Source organism: Etheostoma spectabile, chromosome 8 (genome assembly GCF_008692095.1).
Source record: "Etheostoma spectabile isolate EspeVRDwgs_2016 chromosome 8, UIUC_Espe_1.0, whole genome shotgun sequence".
Classification (NCBI taxonomy): Eukaryota; Metazoa; Chordata; class Actinopteri; order Perciformes; family Percidae; genus Etheostoma; species Etheostoma spectabile.
In genome coordinates, this window is record NC_045740.1 from 10895404 (window position 1) to 10923108 (window position 27705).

The window sequence follows — 27705 nt, forward strand, 5'->3', positions numbered from 1 at the left end:
AGCACTCTACCCCACATGCCCTGTCTCCTGCAACCCCCACGCACCCCTCCCCATCACTGTTACATAAGCTTCCAGTCATAGAGCCAGGGCCATATCGCTGTTGTTTTCCCTGTGTCTCTATTGGAGCCTCAGCATCCAGGGCCAGTCGTTAATGAGGCCCTACAAAGGCCCATTGATGAGAGGCCCAGTGTGAGAGAGGATGACCCCAGCCAAGAGCACCCAGAACTGGGCATCAGCTGCCCTAGGCTCTCCCTCCACACAAAGACGTCCTCTGTGGACAGGGACCTGAAAGAGCACAGAGAAAAACAGGGAGAGAGAAAGTGGAAAAAGAGGGAGAAGATGTCCTGTTCAAACAACTTAGAGAATGTGAGATAGAAAGATATAAATAAATAAGAAATGAAGCAGATGCATGACTTCATCACATAGTAGTTGATTATCTGACTATTAGCTTATGCTTCTTCTTCCTCCTCCTCCTCTTCTGATCTCTTCTGAACAGTGAGACCCTCCCTCTGCCCTCCCTCTGCCAGGGAGTCTTTATCTCACCCATGGATCATAACTCAGACCTGAAGAGGGGACTACAAGGCTCTAGTCTCTCACAAATCCAAGCCATAGGGTTTATTAAAGGCGTGACCAAAGCCCTTTGAGGGGACCCCCCTGCTCTTTTCTGGAAACATTTGGAGCACTAACTGGAATTCAGACAGTTTTCAGTGCCAATTTTAGTGGAGATAGACACGCATGTTTGTCATATTTGGACTACAACTGGTCTTTTGGGAAGCTGTCTTGGATGGAGAAGGAGAGGAGAATGTGGAAATATTAGGCTGGACTGTTAGAAGTTGTCATGATATGATCATTTGAATAATTGGGATGTTATATGACTGACTTGGCAACTACTTCCTTCAGGTCATCTGTTAGTATCGAATGGTTACACCTAAGAAGATATAGAGTTTGAGTCCTTGATGAAAGTTTTAAATTTTGTCAAAAAATCGTTTCCGTGGAGTTTTTTTGGATCAGCTGGAGGATGACTCTTGCGGCACGGCTCGAGGACTTAGAGGTGACCCTGGAGCACATGCTTATGGATGTCTTTGTAAGTTTTCTCACTCTCTTTTTGGGCAAATTTAGTTTTTAATCACTGTAGTTGTCTTATCTGTCATAACGTGCATTTAACTGCATGCATTTGTCTTTCGTCACTATTCCGCTCTCTTGTCTCTGTGACCTCACCGGTTCATAATTACAGTTGGAGACCCGAGGCCAGCATATGTCTCCTTCCAGATGCTCTCTCGTTAATTGGCACCAAAAAAACAATACGAAACATGTTGATTAGAAGACCAGGAATGTAACCTGGACTGCATGGCCAATACATAACTCAACACAGGGTAAGCCCACTGAGTTAAGACTTTGGGAATGTTAACTCAGCATGTGAGGAGCACTGATCCCATCAACTCTCTTAAGTATTACATCTAGGTACTGGGCTTACTTGTGCTTTCCGTGGTCTGAAGCCTTCATATTTATCTGCATGTAGCCATGAATCTTTTGATTAGGAAGGAATGAGATGTCCAAGTAAAGGAAGTGAGGATTGAGAATGAGGAAATGAGGGATGAAAGAGGAATCAGAACGAGAAGTGAAGTCTAATGTATGTGATCGTCAGGTTTCCATTGCCTGTGACGCTTGGTTAGAGGTAGATTACTCAGGCCCCTGTGGTTTACAAGGCATTCGCGCTGTGGGAATAAAAAAAAGTGTTCTACACTGCATCCCGGCTCAGACACACAGATACACAAACGTGCTCTCACACACATTTAAATACAATAGCATGCAGTCACACATGCAGTCTACTTCTGCACACACACACATACATTGTAAATATGAGATGTGAGACTCCCTGGTTGCTTTGATCTGCCGGTTGCTGTAATGACTTTTGTCGTTAAGCTGCTGTTTCCTTTTAACATTGTTTACAGGCACAGGCATCTGTTGGAGGAAACAGTAATCTGTTCTTTGAGATATACTTTGCTGCCAATGAACACTGTCAGCACTCACTCCACTGCTGCAGGGGCATCCATGTCACCGACATATGTGGATATGTGCTTCCTAAATCCATCAGCCTATTTTGGAGATTTGGTCATTTTCATACATCCAATAGATGATTTATGACTGAAGCAATAATGATAAGTGTTTGTGGCCAGACCAGCATTTGGATAATTCATGCATGTCATGTGGGATGGAAAAATGGGAGTCAGTAAAATGCTTCCGTCCTCCACATTTCCTCTCAGCATCCTAATTAGACTGCTTATTTATTTATTTCTGTAATTTCTGGAAGAGGCTGGAAAACAGAGGGTTTTCTGGCCGCTTTGCATACTTAAATGAGAAATATTCAAATCGCCTGCACCCTTTCCAGGCTGCTTGCTTTCTGAATGTGCATATGGCATCCAACACACACACACACACATGCACGCACACACACAAACACACACGCACATGCACGCACTCGCACACTCTCTCACACACGCACACACACACATACACACACATGTTAAGATGAGCTAAGAAGAGGCTTATTTCAGTGAACCATCAAATGAAGGCAGGGTGAATAAAATACTTTGATGAGAAGGCTTACCAGCAGCAGACGTTGTGTCTAAGATCAGGAATCTAATGTTACTGAAAACGTTTTATCAGTGTTCCAAAACAGGAGACCAACAGCAATATAGCCGGTAATATATAATGAAGGGTTAAACATTTCTGTCTGTGTGAATTAACCCAGCAGTGAGCAAAGACGGGTCGTCAGAGGAATATTAGGGGTCATTAGAATAATGACAGTGCTTCTCCATCCTCCAGCAGAGACGGACCTCCAGAGCCCTATCAATGATGCTCATTGGCTTGGAGCAGCAGCTGAGTGCGCAGCTATTTTCATTAGCACAGCAGCGCGTATGAATGATTCAGGAAAGCCGAGAGGATCCGGGGCAACAAACTTCCTTTGCAACCTATTTCACTACTAGAAAAGGAGGTTACTATTTTGTCGTCTTGATTGCTCGCAGGAAACTGGAGTCAAAGCGAGAGTCATTTGTAGACTTGTAGATTTTTCAGGTCAACACTTTTTATTTCAGCTGCATACAAGAACACTCATAGATTTAAAGCACATGACTGCACACAACCTGGATACAAAATCAGTCTACTGTACCAGCTTAGAATTGAGAAATACAGCCTGAAAATCCATCAGTGCTGTTATATTAACGCGTAATTACAAAAAACACGGCACTTCCATTGTCACAAAGGCAAGGGAAATTTGAAAATAGCAGCCCCACCCCTCATGCCCTGCCAAAACGTTAAATGTCTGTTATAAGAGAAATGTCAAATTGTTTTAGAGAAACTATAAAAAATAAATAAAATTACAATCATCTGTGTGACTATATAGCTTGATTTCCATAACATGTGCTCGTTCACATAGCAACAAAGATAGCATCTCTGCCACATACACAAGACACTTTAAGGGCATCTGGTGATTGGATTTTTTTTTTTTTTGGGCTGCTGTAAAATGTCAGTTTGTGGCGTCACATCAGCTCTGTGCTAAGCTGCTGTGTATTGTTTTGCTGGTCCGCTGAGCTGTGTGAGCTGCGAAGGAAGGACAGGGAGAGGGATGGCAGCTCCTCTTTCAGATTCCGCCTCACAAAGGCTGACAGTTACGTCAGGAAATGAAGCAACGTGATTAAAAATGCATTTAAACCTTGTTTAGTCTAATTGAATCTCCTCCTCGTGCAACCCACAAACGTCTCCAGCCCCCACAGTCCTCTCCCCCAACATCCTCATCGCCTTTATGATGCAGGCCTGGAGGCAGAGCTAAACTTCCCCGTCTCTCACTCTTCTTCCTCCCAGGCCTCTCGTTTTTTCCTCCATCCCCCTCGCCCTCCTCTGACGGAGAAAGAGCTCAGCTGGATGGGATTGTTTCCGTCGCAGCTGTACCGCTCTGCTCTGCTCTTTTCAGCACTGTCTGCTGTCTTTCCAGCAGCAATAAAGCAGTTGTTCATCTTCGGGAGAGATGGTCTGTCATAAAGGGCCTGTGGTCTGTAAGAGCATTCATTCTGCCAGGAGCACAAACACTGTGACGTACTGATACTCTCTCCACATTGTGTCACTGTATTGTACGTCGTGTGTGTCTATGTGCTTGGCACGTAACCTATTCTCCAGCATATTCTTCTCTTCTCTCTCCCTGTAGATGGGTTGTGTTCAGATAGAGGCCATTGACTGGGTGCATTATGTGTGACCATTCGGTTATGTAATGGGTGTGTCCTCTGCCCATTGATTACATTGTTAAATTATAGCAAGCTGTGCTCTTCCATCTATCTCCCTCCCTCACTCTTTCTGTCTCTTTCTCCTCTCCGCCTCTACATCTCTCGCTCTCTTGCATTTTCTCTCTCTCCGCCATGCAGTTGTCATCCCGGCTACATTAATCTGATAGGGAAAATGATCGGTATGACATGTATTTTTTTAAGACAATTTTTTGGGGCTTCCCAAGAAGCCCCAAAAAATAATAGGGGGATGACACGCAGCATGAGTTTTTACTCTGACTGCAGAATCACCCAAATAAATAGAGAAAAGACAACTAACTTTATCCATTTTTATGAACACACCCATAAACTAATAAGCTTTTATCATTTAGCCTTTAATTCCTGCCGTTTGCATGGCCCAGAGTCTGATGGTGACCAGTCCAGCACATGCAGAGGCTTTCCAGTTGAATAATTGAGAAGCCTTGTAGGCTGTTCACTGGTACAAATTGCACATCCAGCGCCCCATTCAAGTCTTTTGCTTCCCTTATAACAGACTACTGATTGGCCCATTGGAATGGTATATTCTAATTCCATTTAGGCATGAATGACTGTATAATGGCAGTGTCTGTGTGAATGTGGACTGCACCCAGAAAAAAACAGTTTTTGTTTTTTTCTCAAGCCAATGTCCACGTACCACGTCAGGGTACAAACAGTGAAAGATGGATGTGATTTTTCAGTCTGTCTGCATTCCATTGGTGCCACTGTATTACATTTTAATCATTTTGAAAGACACACAAGCAGATATGCAGTATGTGCACACACCCAAACACAGTCACTTCCCAGCGGGTTGAGCAGATGTTGTGCTAAGCGACACAGTTTGTCCAGGACAACCTGTCCCCGTGCTCCACCAAATCTCTCCGATACATAAACACGTCCCAGTTTTCACAATGTTCCTGTTTCCTGAAAATCTTTCAGCCTCTCGGTTACCTTTCTGAGCATGTAAAAGTATAGGCCTTCTCACACAGACACTACTGAGGGGATGATAATTGAAGTGGATGCTCCCCTGTGGAGAAGTCATTGTGATTGGTTCTGGCCTGATGAAGGGTGGGAGGGCCCGCTTTCTGCTCATCTCACTCTCATGAGATAGGGAAAAACAACACTGGCAAACACTTAGAAGCACAGACAGAAGCGCACAGTGTGAAATGAATTGAGTTACGCTATCAGGGTGGTATTGTTTAGATATGTAATCTGTGTTTTCTGTGCAATGGCACTGAAACTCAACCCTTTGTAATTTGTGGAGTCTTGGAACCTAAACATTCAACCCCCTCCTTCCCTGCCTGGGATGCTGAGAGAGTCCAGCTAGAGGGCATTTCCATAAACACCACCCACACACACACACACACACACACACACACACACACACACACACACAGTGAGGAGCGGGACCAGAGGGATGAGTCAGACAGCCGTGGGCAGAGACCGGCTGGGTTATCAGGGTAAATTAATGCGTAACAATGCCAGCGGTCTACAATAGAAAAGCATTGCTTCTTATTATTACAACTACAGACAAAGACTAAGCAGACAAACACACACACACTAAAAACACAGTAGAAATAAAACCCAGACAGTCTAGGCGCTTTGTTTGCACCTCCCTCATTAGCATCTCTCATAACCAGGTAGTGATCTTCTCTCTTTCTCTTCTTTGTCTCGTTCCTTCTATCTTTTGTTACATGCAGGTTTGTTGGGAATTAATAGCCGTTAGTTCATTTTGAGGACAGTTGGTGTGAATTGATCCAGCACAGAGAGGCAGAATATCCCAGCTTTTTGCTTTTTTCTCAGATTTTTGTATGTTTATGCCTCATTATGTATGCAGTTTGGTACTTCACATATTTTTATTAAGGGCAAATCCCATTTGCTTTTATTTCTGCATGCTTATTGACTGAAATGGGTCATTGTGCTCTAGCCTGAGGCATCAAGAATAACAAGATTTTGTTGTTTCTTTTCCTCCTGTCAAGACGAGGGTTTATCACCTCACTGGATTTGAGGTAGTGGAATTTTAAAAATCTCAAAAGTGAAAGAAAATAACAATTTAAAAAAACAGAGAGGAGGAGAACAAACGAACACAAACCATACTTAAACTGTTCAATTAGGAGAGTGTATTGTCATCTCCCTGTCAAGGTGTCATACGAGCCTACTATGAAAGCATCGAGGTTTGTCTCCTGAATCAGCAGTGGCTGTTAATCTCTGTCATTGCGATCTGAATAAACATCAAACGCACACATTGCACAGAGTACCTGAAACAGGGCAAAGAGAAATTAATTCTGTCTTTTGGATCCCTGTTCAGTTATTCCAGTGTGTCATCTGCAAGACCTGGATGTCTGCGAACTAAGTTTATAAATACCCCTCTGATGTTTTTCATGTAGGCCACAGTCACTCATACACTGATGTGGGCTAGGGTATTGAATAAATAATGCTTACTGGGGATTACCACTGCAGATGATTTTTCCTGTATGCTTGCCGTGCGGCTTTAGCACAATGTGTGTATGTGTGTGTGTGTGTGTCTATGAAAGTGTGACATATACAGTATCATGTCACTAAAGCCAGCGCTGGTCCCCACTTAAAGAAATTATATAGTGGATGTAAAAGGCTTGTTGGTTTGTTCATTTTGACTAGTGAGTTCAATCTGATTTCTTACCCTATGACCCAGCATCTAATCACCTCATAACTGATAATACCAAGCTAAAGAATACTGTTATTATACAATGCTGCTGGCTTACAATAGCTAGCCACTACGAGACGTTAGCTGTTTAATGCGTGAACTTACTGTAGCCTACATGTACTGTATGTGTGCAGATGTCCAAAGTGAACATCTGTGTATGCCTACATATGTGTGTGCATGCGTGTTGATCCACTTAAGTTAATCAGCTGGCAGTTGAGTATCGATGTGCAGAGGCAAACTGAGCTTAGCGGTGAGTGATGATGAGAATATGACAGTAAGTCACTAGGTGCAGCTGTAACTCATGAGTCCAATAGCTTTAATGGACATGTAAAGACCACCGTGGTGGAAACAGAGGACTGACTCAGCTCTCCGTGGCTGCAGCCATCATGATAGAAGATCTCTGCTGAAGCCTCACAGCCAAAAGTTCACAACTGTCACAGCTTTGTGAAAAAAAATCATTTACACACCTTTCTGCATGCCTGCAATGAACCAAGTGATAGACTGATCAATATCTGCATGCAAGAGCATTGTGCAAGGATGTGTGTGTTTGCGTGTGTGTGGTGGTGTGTGTTGTGTGTGTGTGTATTCCCCCTTTGTGTCCTCATCCAGACAGTGCAGGGAGAGAAATCTGGATGTGGGATTTCAAAGATAATCTCCCTACCAGATGGCAAAACATCCCATATTCCTTTTGAGGTTCCCCACGTGATCCCCTGTAAGGGCTGTGGTGTGTGTGTGTGTGTTTGTGTGTGTTGTGTGTGTGTGTGTGTGTGTGTGTGTGTGGTGGATGGTGGAGGTATATACTCCACACACAATTATTATTGGATCATGTGACACAAGCGCGTATGCTAATAACAGCCGTAACGTCACATTAATCCAGTGACCTGGTTAAGCCCCCAACTGAAGGAAGTGAGTGTGGGAGGCAGGGAGGGGGAGCTGCCAGAGCAGGAGAGAAGAGAGCGGAGAAGAGAGAGGAAAGACAAAGCGCTCTCCCTCTCCCTCTCCCTCTACACTCGCTCTCCTCCTGAGCGGCAGAGTGGAGCTGAGCGAAGCAGAATGGGAAGTGTTCTAACACAGAGGGAAATAGAAGAAGAGAGAGACACATAGGACCAGTGTGGGGCTGCTATACCCACCCACACACACACATACACACACTCACACACACCAACCACTAGTATCACACAGTTCTTTCCTCGTACACAACCACGCGCATAGCTCGCGTGAACCCTGGCTGCCAGGCTGGACGGGACGGCGAGGACACCCACCACACACACTCGCACACATGCTCGCACACCCACGGACACACACACTCTGGAACGTACTATGGTGGTCCAGGGAGCAGTGACGCCCGGGAGAACCCGCCGGATGATGCTTAAGCTGCCGGTGGGGACTCTACGGAGGAACAGTGGAGAGAGGGTAAGACACAAACTTCCCTCAATTCCTCTTTTACACTTTCACCCTTCTTCTCTGACCGCCTCTACTCTCAGACTGTGTCTTGCCGTGCTATCGTGTGCGTAAATGGGATTTAAAAAGGTTCTTGGCTAATCCAGGGGATGGTATTAGATTTGGATTGGTGGAAGGCAAGTCAAGAGCAAAGCTTTTAATCTCCATAGTGGACAATACTTCTCTGTGTTTCTCTGTCTGTCAGTCCGAGTATGTCAATCTTTTCAGAACTCAGTCTGTCTCTGCTTATGTATTCCACTGCAGTCCTTGGATTCCAAGGTTACAGGGAAGTCTCACTGTGGGAGAGCTGTCTTTGAGTTCAGCTTGTTTGCCTGTCACTGTCAATGCAATTGAATTGACTTGAGGCATGAGTTAGCTTCCTTTTATCAAGCAAAGCCACACATGGTCTGGTCTTCAACGTGGTTTAAAGTGCTGGATCCTGTCCTGCCTGAGCTTTCCTGCCAGGCATCACACGCTTCAGTGTTCATGTGTTTGTGTGAATCTCGTGGGTCTTGGCTGACGGCAGATGATAATAGTTTTCCAGCTAAGCTCAAGACGTGGAATGTGTGTAAAGACAAGCTGTAACCTGCCAGGTGATTCACCTCTTACGCTCCTCCACAAAGTTGTTTACACCACGAGAAATTTGCGAGTGTTCGGAAAAGAAAGTAGCACTCAAGTTTGCAGCTGTGACTGTATTTGTGTGTGCGACTCCCCATTGCATTCATATGGTGATGCACATCTTTCATGTTGTAAATACAGCAGTATTAAGTGAATCCGATTTAAGTAGAGTGTGTGTGCAGGTGACGAGCAAGCCGGGCTTATGGCTTATCCAAACTGCTTCCCTAAAATCATGAGGTGCTTATAGGATCATATTGAATTGAATTCCAACTCCTTTTTGGATATCTCGGTCTTCCCACTTGATGTAATGTGACTTTAGTTTTATTAACACGCCTCTTTGTGTGAATGGGACTTCTGAGAACCGCTGGCCTCTTTGTAGTTCTCTCTTTGATTGAGAGTGTATGCAGAGGACACAGTGATATGCACAAGCACACACATGCTGTGCCCGTGCTATCATTAATTACGCAGACTGGTTTCTAAATATTGAATGAAAACAGCTTTCACTTTAATAACCCTGGACATACAGTACATATTCCCGGCCTGCTTCAACACAAAAATAACTGCTATTACCTTTACATCTCCTCACACACATGCATAAAACACTATATGGCTCCTTTGCTTCTGCAGTGAAGTTGCACTGAAGTAAACAACTTGACAGGTCTCAGGCAATATAAATTAGAATTTGTTCTAATGCTTTCCGGTCTCATTATCTAAAGACAGGTCATGTGCCAGTCATTTTTCAGTGGATGGAAAACTGATTAACTGGGATCCAACTGTCATATTGCTTGATGAGAAGAAACTGAATATTCACTGTCTATTTCAGAGAAGTAATTGCTACGGTTTTATTAGCTGGTGCCTGTGCACATACAGATACACATACACTCACTCAAATCAACTTCATTAATGGAGAAAAGCTTATTTTCTCACACAAGGGGGGTCTATGTCTCCTGATTGCATTCCTTCTTCTCTGCCTCCCATTCTTCTGGCAGCCAGCTGTGCGCAGACAGACTGGAGGGGGATTACTTATTGTGATTTACATACATTCACCCGCATTATTGTGCTGTTTTGCTGAAAAAAAGGTCTGAATGAATGAATGTGCATCAGCTTGCTGTGTAAGGTAGTGAATGCATCGGATTTTCAAAATAGCTATCCCTCAAATCACACAGGCAGAAAAGTGTTCAATAAATCGACAAAGGTGTTTTCGAAAAGAGAATTTAAATCATCTGACTGACTGATTCCTCTCCTCAGTGATGGCAGGTGAACAAACCTCAGTGATCGACCGGTTTCTACCCTAGAGGCTCTAGAAAGGTTGACTGTCGGTTGGGTTATGACTTTACCTGCCCATGTCCTCACTGATTCACTGAAATACTTTCAGTTCTATACACAGATGCTGCTCTGTCCTGCTCTGACTTGCCATGTTAGATAACTCTGCTTTGTCGTCCAATCTCCGCCTTATGCAACTGCGTGAGCCGCATTGATGGGTAACAGCATACAGAAAAAAACATTGACAAAATCTTTATCTATAAGCAGCTGACTTAGCAAAGGGCAATGTTTTAGTGGAAATGTTTATTGCTGCCAGCTTAAATCCAGCTAAATGTGTTTCGCACACTTGGCAGCTTCATTTTTCATTTCCGGACCTTCACCATTTCCCAGAGAACACGCAGAGGTTTGTGGGTGTGCACCGCCGCTGGCTAAACACTCTACTCCATAATCGTTATCATGACTTAAAGGTGCTGTTAGCAATGTTACGCAGTTTTTAGTCTACACCATTTTTTGTCACATACAGCAAACAGTAGTAGTGACAGGCTGCTTGTCCCCTGGGCTGTCTACAGAGACAGCCCAGGCTCCACAAACGGCAACAAAAACAAACTGCACCCACCTGCACCAGCAAACCTAACAAACAGACTTCCAGCATTCCAGCCAATAACCGATTTGGGGGTGGGGGTTGGCGGGGGGGTTAGTGTGCGGAAGCACAGAATGGAGGGAGAGGGGATGTGATGAAGAGGAGACAGGGGCAAGTTAGCCTTGTTTTGTTTGAAAAGACTTTGAACGTCAACAAGAAGCAACATCACCCAATATCGCTTAGAGACCCTTTATCTTGTCTGAAAGATATTTTCAAAATGGATCACCAAGATTGCTTTTCACCTTCCAGATTGCCAACCTTCTCGTCTGTGCCCTGTCACTCTCATCTAATGCAGATGAATTGCCTCACGTCCATGTCGGTTGTTTCTGACGGATGTGGGTTTCCATCACAGTTAATTGAGTTATATCTACAGGCAGAACATATACAATCTTTGTTCACAGTCAACAGCAATGATACATACAAAACATGGCTCGTTAACTCCAGAACAACAGGAGAGGAGGCAAACTTGATTACTCCTCTTTTGCTAATTGAATCACTTTCTTTTCTATAACTCACCTTGTCCTTCTACTCCTCGCTATCGTGGCTGAAATCGTGGCTGTCTTCAGATCTTGACTTGTCATGCTTCTTTATTGCTCATTCCCACTTTCTTTGGCTCTTGCATACCTTTTATTACATTGGAGATGGCAACACATGAAAGAAATGTATCAGCGTGGACAAAATAAGAAAAAAAGACTTACCAAATGGATTATCCTAAACACTAGGGGCCCTATTTTAACGATCTAAGTGCACGTCGTGAAGTGCGTGGCATGTCCAAATCCACTCTTGCTAGTTTGACGGCGTAAAAAAGGGTCAGAGCGCAAAGATGGACGCAGGTGCATTTGCTATTTAAACAACGTGTGCACTGGACAGGAAATTAACAACAGCGTCGGTCCTAAAATAGCAAAGATCCTTGCATTGGTCTTTGCGTCAGTCTTTGCGCCACTCTGTGATAGGGCCCTAGGTGTTCACAGTATAATATGATGATGATAAATTGCACAGTTGGTGTTGACAGTTTAAAACAGCTTCTTTTAGGAATATTTACTGTGTAGATTAAGGCCTGAATTAGGATTATCCCCGCCTTTGTTATTTTGCTATCCTGTTAAGCTGCTCAGCTCTTTTCTGTGAAATTAAGAACAAAAACAACCAATAAACAATGGGAAGACAGGGCACAAGAAAGAGCGAGACATGCGAGTGTGTTTACGTGCATGCTTTTTCTAAACACTCGAAAAACATTTCAGATTTGAGGAGGTTGAATCGCTCTCCAAGGAAACATGTTGTTGTCAGGGGCACCGCAGGGGAGCGAGGGTTTAAAGGTGGGAGGGGTGGATCACTGTCAGAGAAGTTCACAAAGACACACATACAGAGACTGAGACACATGCACGTGTTGAAAACAAACACTCATGAGCGGAATAGGAATGCAAACGCACAATAGCACGACTGTAATTTACCACAATAGGCCTGAGAGCTTGAGGCAGCCAGGCAAGTAGCGAGGCAGGAATACTAATCCATCCTTGTTACCTTTAAACATCTCGTCTGCACCAATAACAGAGAAGGTCATCGCTGGACTCTGGCATTCTGTGGGTCAGGTTGATACCCTGCTTGTTTCTTATCAAATTGATCTAAATGTCTTGACATTAGAGTCAGGATTCATTTAAGCAGCTGCAAAGTTGATGTGGACACCAAGGGGACAACATTCAAAATGAGTTTCTGTTACGTTTTCTTCTAACGTCCCTCTGTTGGCACATATCAGTTCTGAGCTGTGAGTTTTTTGCCCCCGCAGCTCTGCTCTGCCTCGCTACAGTATTGATTCCCAGAGATCGCAACCTACCCCCAGGACTGTAGGTGAGTGAGCTGTGGTCAGTCAGTCCAATTAAAGAGACAAAGAAAAGGGGGAAAAAGGGGAAGAAAGAGAAAAAGAGGTGGGAATAGCTGGAGCTAAAAGGCTCCTGAAGGCCCCTCTTGCACCACACCCTGTTTGGCATGAAAGGGGACCCCCCTTTTCTCCCCAAGGCAGCTCAGGATGAAGAATGTTTTTGAGCAAGAGAGGAAAGGGGGGAGCACATGGGAGACTCCCACCCTGCTCTCCTCCATGCCTCTTTCATCACTTTCTGCTAGGATTTTTTTTCCCACTGTCTTTTATTCCCTGTCCAAAATCAACCCGCAGATCTATAGACGCATGGCACAGCTGCATACATGTTCAAAGTACATCTGAACCGAGCATGATCAAACAATGAAGAGATGATCGGCCATTGACTGTGAGCGAAGGCTGAAGGCGCTGAGCTGCTGATAATGTGTTTTCTCTATGGAAACATAGCAGGGTAGCTATGGTGAGAGTGGACTCCTCTATCCTCTGCCAAAACATCCCCTGTGGATGGATGTGTGTGTGTGTGTGTGTGTGTGTGTGTGCGCGTGCGTGCGTGCGTGCGCGTGCGTGCGTGCATGTGTGCATTTGCGTGCATGCACGTGCATGTTCCCGTCCTCTGCCACCTTCATGCAGAGCTCAGAAGGATTTCTTCATTATCTCTGCTTCTCTATTCTCAGAAATGACTGTGTGGAATCCTTTTAAGAAAGCGAAAAACAGAGCAGAGAAAAAGAAAAGATGAGTGTGGATTGATGGGAAGGAGTCTGTTGGATTCCATCTTCCCACAAAACAGGATGTGGAGACCCCGACATGTTCCTTAAATATCCCAGCACAATCTGTGCCCTTTGTCAGACAGAGATAACACGACTCAGTGAGAACGGAGCCACTGTCTGTGAATCACTCATATGAAGGGGTTCGTTCATGGTTTGTGAGTGTGTTGTATATCAGAATCTTGCTTTGACAAAATAAGAGGAATAGAAAGGAGGAAAAAAAAAAGGATAAAAAAAAAATAATTTCTCTTGTAAAATCTAAAAAGACAAGATGTTGAAGTGTGTTCGTGTGTGCGTGTGTGTGTTTGTGTGTGTGTGTGGTGTGTGTGTGGGTGTGTATGAGTGACAAAGAGAGACAGAGCGGGAAAGAGTTAGAAAGAGAGACAGTGAGAGAGGTGCAGTCTCTCCCGTGGGTGTACTGCAGTAACATAGTAATCCTCATTAATATTTATCTGCCAGGCAAAGTGGAGAGAGTGATTAGCTTGAGAGTGTGCATGTGCATGCTTTCTTGAGTGAACAACCCTTTGTGCATATGTGTATAACATATTAAAGCATATAACACATGAACTAGGTCAACTTCTCTACTTAAGAGACCAACAAGCCCCGATACTTCAAAGGTTTTCACGTCATCGTGGGGGTTTCTCATTGCATGCATGTACAGTAAACAGTTTTTTTTAATTATTACAAGCACATTTGTGAATACTGAAGCTAATGCACATACGTTCTCACACACATAGACATAAAGAAGCTCTCTGCTTTCAGCCCCCTCTTGAGCCACATTACGTTTTGTTATTGATTTTCCTGCTTGCACCTCTAATACAATCACATTAAACTAGACTGATCGGAATGGAATTTCACACTGGGTCTATACACGGATGTCACTTATAATCTCTGTGTCACAGCAATGCTGGTGTGTGTGAGTGGTTGTGCGTTCCAAATGAACCAATAAGAATATTAAGCCTGCAAAAGACAGATGCCAGGTTTATTGTCAGAAGAAGTGCACGAGTAGAACCTGTACAACTTTTTCTGTGTCATACGCATATTCTACTCTCTTGCACACAACTGTTTTTATGAATTTGTGTGCCATAGTGCCTCAGCTGAGGATGTTCTTGTGAATTTATAGTGTCTGTGACCCATTTCCCTCCACTGCGCTCCCTCTCTCTTTCCCTCTCTCCTTCTCTCTCTCTCTCTGTCTATCTCGCTCTCTCTTGCCTGCACTAGTATAAAACGCCTGAGTGGAGATCAGAGAGCAGGAGGACGATTGAGAGATAGAGAGAGATATGAGGGAGAGATGAAAGAGGGAGAGAAATGGAGACAGGAGAAAGTAAGAGGGTGGAAGAGAGCAATAGACCTCACGATCTCACAACCGACTGGGTACAGGTCTGAGGTTTATTTGTCATTAATATGTGGATGACACACAGATGATCTCACTGTTTGCCTGTCAATTCCTGTCCATCACGAGACAAATGGTGTCTTCTTCTCTCTGTCTTATTACTATGGTAACAGCCGGCCAGCTGACACTCTGGTGCTCACTGTTTACATCACAGGGCCTGTGTGACCTTTCCCAGGATTCTGCTGGACATTGCACACACATAGAATCATGTGAACAGTGCACTGTCATACCTAACCTCCAGCCTCCCTCCCTACCACAACAAACATTTACACAACTATAAATTACAGTGGCTGAGAGGTTAACATCTCCAGCCTTCATGTGTAGCTCCAGCCAAACCCTGAATTATTTTGGAAAATTCACACTATAGGAATTCGACACATTCCTCATGGGTTTCTCAAGACACCACTGAGAAAGCAACATGAGGCCCTGAGATAGAGAGATGGGAAATTGGTGCTGTGGAATGAGGGATCTCGGAGCATGTGTTTGGTGAAATTCAGTAAATTTAAAAAGATGCAAGCTTATTGCGTTATTGAGGATGAGGATTTCTGTGCAGTCAACCTTCTCCAATCTATTTAAGTAGCCATCTGTGGAGAATATAAAGTGAAAGAGAAAGAGGCAGAAGTGAGAAAAATACAAGTTGTCATGTATACAGCATGCTATAGTTGATTAATGCCATGGCAGTAACTCACTCATGTTCATGTTGACGTTCAGTAACAAACAAATGCTTTGAGCATCATAAAACAACTTCAATGCACACACACACACTCTCTCTCTCTCTCTCTCTCCACACACACACACACACACACACACACACACACACACACACACACACACACACACACACACACACACACACACACACTCAGCAGTACAGGAGTGACCTCTTTTATCGATAAAGCCCTCCATGAATCAGAGTGGGCTACGAAAGACCATTTAATCCACCTACAGTCAGATCGGGTTGGGTAGGAAGGCAGAGAATTACTGGACAATACGGAGTTATTGAATTCTCTATAGATCAATGCTCTCAGAGGGAAGTGGAAAAAGTGATCCAGCTGAATAAACCCATTGGATATTTGAGCTGTTTTCTTTTTTAAATGTTTAAACTGACATGTAAGAAATCTTTAGTGACCGTAAAGATCAAGAAATGGCTGCTGGAGCTAGAAAAATGTGTGCCTGTGTTTAATTTCAGAATGATTTCAACATTCGTATCACCCATAACCCAGAGAACATCGGTCATTTAAGCTGTATTGTTTTAGCAGAGCTGTTAAGCCAATATTTTATCACCGACTGGCAAGGATATACACACAGACTATAGGCCTGGTACAGGTTTTATGTGGAGGTTGTATTGCCTCCATGTGGCCATTGTTGCAAATGGGTGTGTATCAGCAAAAGCAAGATAAGCTTCATTGTGGATTTCTATCTTGAATACTGTGCAGGGATAATGTGAGAAGTTGGAAGAGAGTGGGTTGTATATTCTTAAATTTGTTTTGGAAGAATTTAGCCAGGTCAAGTTAGGATACTCCGGCCTGGGAAAACTGGCTCAGAGGAAAATGTCTCCTTCTGAAAAAAAAAAAAAAAACACATTCTGGCTACAATCCCAGTGCTGTTAAAAAAACTCTATATATAGACTTTGGAGACTAAATGTCATAATGTGTGTGTGTGTGTGTGTGTGTGTGTGTGTGTGTGTGTGGTGTGTGTGTGAATAACTGTGTCTTGTATTATAGACATATCTAGATATTGTCCAGTCTGACCAGGTGTGTGAGGAAGGGTGCAGCTTGAAAACCAACCCTCTCTCCTTGAAAAATGAGACAGTGAAAGAGAGCGCTGTCGTCTGTTCTTCTGACACTGGACTGGTTTCTCTCCATTTGAGCTGCAGTATGAGAGTGCATATCGCTTTAAAAACAACTACCAGCCAGGGAGACTAAGAGACCGGCTGCATTTTATTAGTGTGAATGGAGGGCGCATTGCTTTGGCGAGAAGAAAAGAGAGAGGAAGGGAGGAAAAAGAGAGAGAGAGAGAGAGAGTCAACAGGGACCACTAGCTGTGTGGGACTGGGACAGAAGCACCAGTCTTCAGACAGCTGAATCCCAGAGAGACTTGGAGGACAGAGATGGACACGGGAAAGGAGACAGCCACAGGGTTATCCTGTCTCTCTCTGGCTTACCTCTAGAGATGACCCAGTTATTATCTATACTCGAGCTAAGTGGTATCAGGAGGACAATAAAGGCTAATAACTTCTAATTACCTGGGCCTCCGTGGATTTTACCTGTAATGACTCACCTAATGTGATACCTGTGGATATCTCACTGATATTGACTTGTTCTGCTACACTGCACGTACCTCTGGAGTTGTGTCTCTCATCACAGAGAGCTTGCAGTCAGTCAAGTAATGGAGGCAGTCTTGTTAGGTCTTGACGAGGCCGTCTGCACTCGGCAGGGGCTGCTGTCAACTCTCACCTCAACAGCCCTCCGACGCCTTCGTGTGCATGCCAGGAACCTCCCTGCACCCCTACATCTATTACGCACACACAGGTGTGTTTCAAGGCCACTCTACCAGGTACAGTAGGCTGCACCTCACACGCAGTACACACAAAACAAACATAAACTAGATGTGCATGTGTATAGCATTCAAAAAGGGCACCCTCGCACAGGGAATGTATTGCAAATTCAATTTAGAAAAGTGTAGTGTGCAGTGATTACAATTGAAACCTATTCTCTTCAGTCTGCTAGCTGTGCCACCTGTGGAGACGGACAGCCGCTATTGGAAACTATAATAAATTAATAATTCCACACTAGTGTCAAGCCTTGGACGTGAGGCTGTACAGTAGGCCAGGTATGTCCTTCAGGCGATAGGCCGGGGCCAGAGACAGGGGCAGGGTTAAACATGACGGATTTGTGTCATTAAGCAGAGGACAGAACTGGGTTAGATGCTGTGTTCATGCTAGTAAAATGGGACACATATGCTGACAAAGTTTACAACACTCAGCTCAGGTGCATGTGAAGGGCTATCCTGCCAATTTCAGAAAACGCTGCTTTGTATTACATTGTTGTCCTTGTGTGGAGTGTTCTTTTGTAGTTATTGTTGGACGCAGAGCCTTAACAGGAAGTCGTGTTGCTTGGGTCACTATAAGGAGTCAGTAACTAAGCTGTTTAGCTGGTAAGTGTTACTATGGATACAGTATGTGAAAGGGGGACACTTGCACACAAAACACACACAGACACTGTTTTATAGGCTGTCCGGTCGTTCACGATTCCTCCATTGCCTTAAACATTTACACACAATTTAACTCTTTTGACGCACAAAATGTGTCAGTTTGCTTGTATAGAACAGTTTCACCGGTGAATTATGTTTTAATTGCTTTTAGTAAAAGCAACTGTGTCTTTTGGGCCTCGTGTTTGTCTGTGATTCAGCAAAATGGGTGATTAGTATTCTCTTCAACAAGTCAGAATCGGCACTCAGGGCTTTCATGGATCCATTAGTATTCTCCTGGCGTCTCACCTGCCCTGTATGCAGCTGGCACTACCAGGACAAACCCAACATGCTCGCAGAGAGCCACTCATCACGCCTGTTACTAGATTTTAAAAAAGCCCACACTGGACTGCATAGCACAAAATCATCCCACAGCATCAGTGGATTAAACACACACACACACACAAACACACACACACACACACACACCAAGTGCCTTTTCCTGTCGTTTTGCTCTAATTCCGTAATTCTCAAGAGGGGGATAAACTGGATTGTTATTCTAACTTTTGTCTTCGGATGTGTTTTTATGTGGCTCCTAAGTTTAAGCATCCTGAGGGAGGGCAACACAATCAGAGGAAACTGAAATAACATACCAGACCTCCCGAAGACAACCCTGTCCTTAACACCCCCTCCTGGTTTAGAGACGCACAAACATTTGATAGAGGCCACAAAAAAAACCCTTTTAAACAGAGGTATTTTAACACTTTCCCAAACATACTCTGGTGCTTTGATGAGCTACAAACATTGTCTCCCCCCTTGACTGATGAAGTGGTATGGTCCAAGGTGGAGCAGTTAATAGTAGAGGGAGTTACAAAAGCAGGGAAGGAGGGGTCAGTGTGTCAGCCGCTGGGGATACCCCTGGCTCACTGCACTGCCTCTCTGCCCAGCTTCCTCTAATACTGTTAATGAGATACCTAACTTCACACAACTGGCAGACACACAATGGAGAGAGACAGACAGAGAGAAAGAGTGAGAGAGGACTTAACTGTTTCTATATATTTTATCAACCCGTTCATATTTTTCTACACTAATTTTCCACCTTTTTTTAATCCTAAAAGGAAAATGCATTTCCACTCCAGTGCCCTGAGATAACCCTGTTCCCCCATGTATCTTGTTCCTCTCTGACATTCTTTTCTTCCTAGTTAAATTACTTCTTCATTTCTTATTTAACTCTCTATATTCTCTTTTCAACTCTCACTGGAGAAGGCCATCATCCATCGCCAGCATTCCTACATACTCAATCAGGACACCAGCTCAGATATTGTCAAGATGATAATTTTACGCTTTTGCATGTTACGTGACGCGGCCCCATGTGTGATGGAGCTGTGGCGTTACAGTAACCAGCGGACTGCAACGTCTGTGAAGTGTTGTTTGCTCCCGCAGATGTGTGCTTATGTCTCTCCTGAGAGAACGCAGCCGCGTGTTCACACTTTCGTACATATCAGGCTGAGTAATATTGACTCAACAGCCTCCAGTCACACATTTTCCTCTGGTGGTATGACCCTTTAAATATGGTTAGTACTGTTGTGTGTGTGTGAGGGCAGTTCTCTGTGTAAGACAGCGTCTCTGGGTAATTGTTGCACTGTGTTATTTCTTTGGTTGCTTTTGCAAAATTGATTTTATCTGTGTATCTTTTCGCCTCTTGTTTTTTTTCTTTTCTTCCTACCAGTCTTTCTTACCGCCTGACCCCATCCCAAAAGCAGGATATCCTGCATGGGGAAGAAGCAGGGGTAAGGACTGTAGCAAACACTGGTGGTTGGGCGTTCCCTGAGTTGCAAGAATTTCTCATGTACCTGTAATCATCACAGTCCTGCAACTAACAACATTTACACGCCATCATTTTGTTGTCAGGAATGTGAAGTGACACTTTGTGAAGCAAAACTCATCCTCAATGTGTTCAACATCCTTTTATCCTAGATAGACCAGGTTCATTTCCTGTTATAGTGCTTGTTAATAACAGTAGTTGACAGGAAGCTGATTCTCCTCTCTGTCAAATGAACTTAGATTCAAGCTGTTTCCTAGCAACGCAATTCCACTGAAATGTTTTAGACATATTTAAAATCTTGCATTATGCCACATCGATCGGACACATTTATTAGCTTTTAGGGTGGATTGCATCATATTTAGGAATGCAACCCAGGCCAGTTTACTCCCACTGAGCTCATCTGGTCCTGTTTCCTGTGAGAATGGCTATGTCACTGATCATATTCCTTTCCCCCTGACGAGTCCCAGTCCATCATGATACGAAGCAGAGACACAGCAGCGCAAGTCTAGAATAACCAAGATACACAATCCTCCCTCTGTCTAGGAGCTGGATCACTGGTGTCTGCTCTGTTACTTCTTTTGTTTGTGGTCTGATAAGCTATGGGCGCTCAGTCAAACCATGGTGTTTTCAAGCAAGTGGATTTCTTGGAAGAGCAGTCCACTGTGATTGCCAGCAGCTCCCCTGAATCGGGAGAGGATTGTATTTGGTTCAGGTTGTTAAGTCTCTCTGACTCTCATGTTCAATATATCATCCATTTGATCAATTCCACTGAGGCAGATGTCAATAACTAGACTCGTGAAGGCAAATATCCAGAATGGGAAATCTGTGTGTCCTCAATAATCCCCAACCTTTTTCCTTTTTTTCCCCCAGCCAAGTATTTATTGGATAGAGGTTGAAGTTGAACTTTGTGTCTTCCTACTGAAGAATTTTGATCACTATCCCTGTCTGGCAGCCATCTTTGTTCTCATTGCCAAAGTCAGGATCTGTATGTGAGAATGTTTTTTCCCAGAACCAACAGAGAAACGGTTGCTGCTGGGAGGGGTTGAGGGCAAGAATGGACATTGTCTCCAAATTTTCCAGCATTTTATTTATATATATTTTTTTATTTTCTAATTTGTTTGCAACTAGCCAGAGGCATGTTTGTGTTTGATATCCCTGCATGGTGGCGCACACTCAAACACACAAACACCCCTTTGTAGATTCTGTTGGTGGTTGAAGCCGTTTACTGTGTCTCCCTCGGGATGAGCTCTTATTTGCATAGTTGGTCTGGAAAACATTTCCACTGCTCCATTCCCAGGTTTATCAAGAGTGTAAATATGTGTGAGAAAAAGAGAAAAAGGAAGGGGGGGGCGGTTGTCAGACTTGTTGATGTCTGAATTTAACAAAAAGTTTCCTGTGGAGATTCATCAACAACAGTTCAGCCACATTTCTCTCCATTTCATAAATCATACATGGTGATCAAAATGTTATCAGACATTCATGTTCTTTTGATCTATATGTGTTTGACGAGTCTCTTGGTGATTTGCATGCTTGTTGCATGTTAAACATTTAAAGCACGACACCCCTGCTCCCCCATGTGCCATGTGTCATTTAGTTACTGTGCACCATAAGCTTCTTAGCCATGCTAGTATCTAATTTCTCTGGTAATGCGCGAATATGGCACACTACTTGATCGGATAGCGTTTGCATGCTCACACGCTCCCTTCCTCACACAGTCATCCCAAAGGACTACTGATTCTCTGATTTAAGGCATATTGTTGATTAAAAATAGGATGGTATTGGTATTTCCAGCAAAGCTACACAGGACATGACATACCAGTATTGTTGTTGCATGACACACAAAGATATTCCCGATGTAGGCTGAGCCTTACTGACAGTGTTTTTGGTTTCACATAAAAGGATTGCCAGATATTAACACTTTCACAGATATCGTTGCCATGTTGGAAACTATTTAGATGTCGAACATGATAAAACACACGGAAATATCTTGCTGGTGTTTTATTGGGCCAAGGTTGAGCGGCCTACATGATACATCTGGCTGGTATCCCTCTAAATCCTCTAAGTGTGTCTGAGTCGTGGCCAGAGTGGACACAATATAAGATTTTTGGAGGTGGTCCTGTTGTATTGAGTGAAGTGATAGGTTTAACTGGGCATTAGTGATGGGGATATAAGGGCTTATAATGTTTTAAGTTCAAAGGTTAGGTCCTGAGTATAGAATGGTAATCCCGGAGGATTACTAGGGGAATCTGGTGAATATCTGAGGAAATCCCTCTCAGGGACTCCCAGATCCTCTGTGTGTATGCATATTATGTCCTCCTGCAGTGTGCCCATGTGTGTTTACCGAACAGAGGCGTGTGTTAACTTTCAGAAATGAGTTAACAAATATGATAATTTCATCAAACCAAATCTTCACAGTTTACAACTAGTGCCTCCTCTCAGCAGCATTAATCTGACCACAGTTTCCCTATAAGGACACTTTGTAGATACAAGACAAGTGTATCAGTCACATTAATGCTGAATGAGAGTGGAAAATATTATGCACACGTGTTTGGACTAGGTGGAGTTTAGTCATTGATTTCCCATGATCCTTTGGGGAGGCATGGTTAGCCACTATAGTATCTTTAATAGGTTATAAAAGACATCATTTTGAGATTTAAAAGCAGGACGGACTACACTTTTGCTCTCATACAGTTTTTGTATTTGTCCTTTGATATTACAAATGCCTTTGAGTTTCCATCTGTAGACTCAGTTCCCATCTGTAAACCTAACACATGATTGACTCAATGTTTTTATTCATTGAGCAAATGCTTTCCACCTCGTGCCTTCAGATTCTGGCTACCCCAAAGTCCAAATGGAAAACACTTAATACCTTTACAATGACGGGATTCCCTTTGGACAAGAAGAATTGTACACGCACACACTCACGCACGCACACACACACACACACACACACGCACGCACACACACACACATGGTGAAGGGTAGGGGGGAATGTCTTTGTAAAATTTAGTATATGTTGACTTTATAGAGTGATGGATTTCCTTGTTTTTGCCAGCCAGGGATCATGATACTGTCATCAACTGGATTGAATATCTTTGAGAGAAACATTCATTGCATGCTTTTTTACTTTAAGTTTGTACCCCTGGGTCATACTTTTGCCTGGTACAGTGTCTTATTGTCTTAAAGTGCCTCTTCCTCTAAGTGCCCTACATTTCTGGCAGAGTGTGCATGGTGGAGACGGCAAGATCTCCCAGAAAGTTGTCATGGCAACTTTTGTGTGTGTCTTAGGTTGGAGAGCACCAGGGAGCCAGGCTGGTCAAACATTTATGTGTATGTGCGTGCGTGCGCGTGTGTGCCTGCGTTTGTGCATGCATGCTTGCGTGCGTGTGTGCGTGCTTGACAGACATACAGGTTGTGTCCATGCCTTTCAGCTTAAGAGCGTGAGTGCTTTTAAAACCTAAAAGTTATCATTTGGATGTAAGTTCACCGTGCTCCTGTAAAGCCAGTGCCTTGAATGATGTTGTTCTGTGGCTGTCTCCCTAATTAGCCTAGAGAGTCTTTGGAGCTCCTGAAGGACGCCCCCCTTCCCCTCAAGGGCGAAATTAGTGAACAACAGTGAGGATTTGGGTGCTTTTAATATGAAACCCCCTTTCTCCTCTCCCCTGCTGTTCAAGTCTTAGGGTATATGTTTAGTAGGCTAGCAGAATACACTAGGACTGTGACACACATGCACACACACACACATAGGAGTTTTCAGACAGGACTGTTTAATATTCAGCCTGCTAAATGATTAGAGTGTTTGGTATTCTATCCAGTTGGGGATAGAGGCCACTGGAGTTCAACACACAGTACCCTTGAATTTAGAATCAGTGTGTGTGTATATATGTGTGTGTGTGTGTGTGTGTGTGTGTGGTGTGTTTATTTGTTTAAGAGAAACAGAAAGAGAGACAGAAAAAGCAGCAGAGAGATAAAGAGGGGTCTAGGATAAAGATTAATCAATCAACAATTGGTTTAGGCACTAAAAGAGAGCACACACACACACACACACACTGTGTATATTTATATATAGGATTTAATTAGCAGTGCAGACTGCTCTATGTCACTTTGTCTTTCTGCATGCATTACCAGCAGTATCAGTAAACACAGGGTCACTCAGGTCTCCGTTGATTTCTCACTGTGTAAATTATAGATGAATAGAGGAGGTGTAGGGGTAAAAGATCCTTCCCCTGTAAAAACGCACACACACACACACACACATGTGAACACACTGACAACCTCGATCCTTGCAGATCAACCCCCATGATCACTTAGACTGTGTTTCAGTGAGATAAAAGTCCTTAAGACATGACATCACTCGTACCTATTTGTCCTGAACCCCTCTGCTTCTTGTTAGGCCGTCGGCGCTCTGGCTCCCCCTCTCGTTTTTTTTGCTTTGTCCTCTGTCCTACCTCAGAAGCTACTGAAGTTATTAAGTCACCTTAAACCTATTTCATCCTGAGTAGATGCATGGCCACGTTTTCAGGGCCAAAGGGACATACTTGATGGCTTAATCAACCAAATGCTCTCTCTGGACTGGAATTTCAGGAATGTCCAACCCATGTCAGTGAAGGGCAGAGCTGACCAGAAAAAGCAACGCCTGAAACAGAGGGAATCATAAGCTTATGTCTTCTTTTAGAAAATAACCAAAGTGGAATTATCCCTTTTGACTATTTTTAATAAAGTTCATCCCCATAACAAGGCAAACATGTAAAGAAGACGTGAGCGGACGTGAGCATTCAAATTGTCGGTAGCATGTAAAAATTGGCCAGTGGTCACTTTTTTCAAACACACTGTGGCGCAGCATCATCACACTGTGTCCATGAAAGGCTTTTTTTTGCTTGGATGCCATCAAGGGAGACATTTTGCTGTGGTTTTGTTTAAGAGCTTTCTGTATTAAATGTTGTATGACTTCTGGCTATATGTGACTGCCAGTTTTTTTTTTTTCAGCCGCCTCTGTGAAACAGAAACAAAGCACATTATGGATTTGGAGAGGAAAGGAATGGAAACAAATGAGGAAAGAAGAAGGATGTGAACATGAAACCAGTGGCTGAGCAGAGTAGGAGGGTCCATAAGCCGTCTTTTGCGTGGATAGGTTACTAGTTGGCAGTTGGGAATTAGATTAAATTCCCAGCACAAGATAATACTCCATTACTCACTGTTTCGGTATGCCGCTGGATATAAAAAACGTGATTTATTTAGGAACACACAATGAAAAGGATGAAAATAAGAATGTCAGACCATCAGGAATTTTTCACGAACAAGGTGAAGTTGTTAGTGTTATAACTAGAAGACATATTACATACATATTACAAATTTACTGTACCAATACAAAAAAGTAACTTGATGTCTTCCTGTGTTGTCTTGAACCCCTGTTATTTTTCTGTCTCTGACACGCAGTGTCATTCTGTCTGTATCTTTGGCAAACTATAGATGTGTAATGGACTTGTGAGGAGCAACTTTTGTGCATCTTCTGTGACCTTTTGGCATAGCTTGAGAGATTATTTACAGTTCACTGGGGATTGAGGCTCCTCTGGATGCAAATGACAGTGAAGCTGAACTGAGGCAGAGATGGATTCTTGTAGATTCAGCACAACTCAAGTTTGGATCACACAGAATCTTCTTTAAAGCATGATTTTGATGTCATTATTGTGCCGACTGAAACACCTCACAGCGATGTTCCCAGTAAAAGTGCCTATGTAGCATTTGAAATCCATAAGCATCTCCAGCTGTATGTTTTAGAGGAAGCTGTTTTGTTGTGAAAATGTGGGGAAACATCTCCTGACAAAAAGTGAGAAAGATTTTTTGTAAAGTCTGGCAATTGTGCTGTGTTGTAAAATGGGAACAAAGCAGGGTTGGCTAGAGAAATATCTCCAGTTTGTTTGAAGTGCCAGTGTTTTTGGATTTTAAAAAACGCCCTAACTGGAACCACATTTCAGTCCCAAAGTCACTCACGGGCAGGGAGGGTGGAGCTCTCACACACACACACACACACACACACACACGACACGTATATATACACTTGAACAAACAAAACAGATCTCTCCCGGTCAGTCGTTTCTCTTCACATTCCTGGCTGCCTTTCCATGACCCTCCCTGCTCCTTCTCACTCTGCCGCTTCGTGAAGCACTGGATGGAGAAGAGAGATTTGGCCCAGCTATTATTTTTCTAGCAGGTTTTCAATAACCCATTCAACTGAAGCTGTAGTGTATTGAGAGCCACAGTGTGTGTTTGCTGAATCTTGTGTTGAAATCTAATCTGCACCACATGCAGATACTGTTGCATTACAACTGACTGCGAGTCATAAAGCCTATTTAGCTACAATGATCTCAGCGTCATAAATCACCTTAGGACTGCTGGTGTCAGACCATGCTTGCTCTCAAAGTGACGTGTTTAAGTGTGTGTGTTTGTTTAGTCTCCATAGATGTGGGAGGGATGCAGACAAAGACAGACAGAGCAAAACAGAGAGCGAGACCATGGTGTGTGTGTGTGTGTATGTGTGTGTGTGTGTGTGTGTGTGTCAGTCTCATATGCCTACCGCAGCGTCCCGTAGTCAGGGTTAAAGAGATTCTCCAGCTTGCTTCAATTAACCGCTGGGCGCTGTTTATATCACATTCTACCAATATAGGTTAACTTTTCCAGCATAGACCATCAACCCTGTTCCCCTGCTCGACCCTAAAACCTGACTCTAATTCCCACCGCCTGTTAAACCCACCTCACCCATCCAGATCTTTCCCCTTTGGAGCCCTGCACTATAGAAATACACCAGATCAGCACCTAATTACGACCACACCTCAGCCCAGAATAGAAGCCCACTGGCTCCATAACAAGACTGTGTCAGGGCCCAGATATGTCACACCTGCAAGTGTTTCCCACCTTGTGCTTCTTGGAAACACTCTCTATAGGTCATTGAAAGGTGACCATGTAAAGGGAAGTAACGGGACATGAGCATCGGCCAGAGAGGCTCACTACATCACAGCTGTTATTTTTCATTCTTGCCCTGGCTTCCATTCTTCCTTCCTTTTTCACTCTGGCTTTTTCTGTGAAACTGTCTCCCTCTCGTTCAGCTTCTCTGGAACACCTCATATCCATTCCAAACAGGAACAATCATTCATTAACTCATGTAGTTTAAGTGTTCAGGATCTTCCTTCTGCCATTTTTTTTGGCCCTCCTCTTCTGTCTTCTATCAGTTTTACCCAATTCCCCCACTACCTGCATTGTCCCCTTTTCTCTCCTTCCCTTGCATTGGTCAAACAACAGGGCACTTATGATAGCAAACTGGGGAAGTTACCAATAAAGGGAGATATGTATTTGACCGGAGAAAGCAAAGGAGGGATGGATGTATATATTAAAGCCAAAGAAAGAGTCATCTGGAGATGTTTAAGTTAGACAGGCCAGTTTCCGGTGTCTGGAACAGGCCAAAAATATCCAGAAACAGACAAATCCAGCATGGAGGGAAAAGAATACACCGCCTTTTTTTCTCATGTGACCTTCTACATTCAGCAAACTAAGCTTTATTTTGGGCCTGCAGCACAAGCTATGGTAGCAACACAACTGTTCAAGCCAAGCACATTCATTTTAATTGCATTGCTTAATGTCTGGGAAGAGAGTATTTCTGATGAATCATGCAAATTTAAGGTTATGAATTTCCTGTCATATTGCAAATTTGGTGCAATTGCATTTGGCTCAGACAAACTG

The 27705-nt window shown here is 43.6% G+C and overlaps 1 protein-coding gene across 10 annotated transcripts in view; it reads left to right on the forward strand.

Annotated features, from left to right (window-relative positions):
* frmd4a (FERM domain containing 4A) overlaps positions 1–27705 on the forward strand; it is a 103569-nt gene that overhangs the window by 35807 nt on the left and 40057 nt on the right. For 2 of the 10 annotated variants that reach the window (XM_032524494.1, XM_032524495.1), the window contains exon 1: positions 7913–8385. The exons of 2 other annotated variants lie outside the window; for them this stretch is intronic. In XM_032524494.1, the coding sequence (XP_032380385.1) occupies positions 8293–8385 (93 nt within the window). In that variant the 5' untranslated portion in view covers positions 7913–8292. Of the gene's footprint in view, positions 1–566; positions 1085–7912; positions 8386–16977; positions 17514–27705 lie in introns of those variants that run through there. 6 more of the 10 variants (XM_032524491.1, XM_032524501.1, XM_032524490.1 and 3 more) reach the window with 4 other exon arrangements.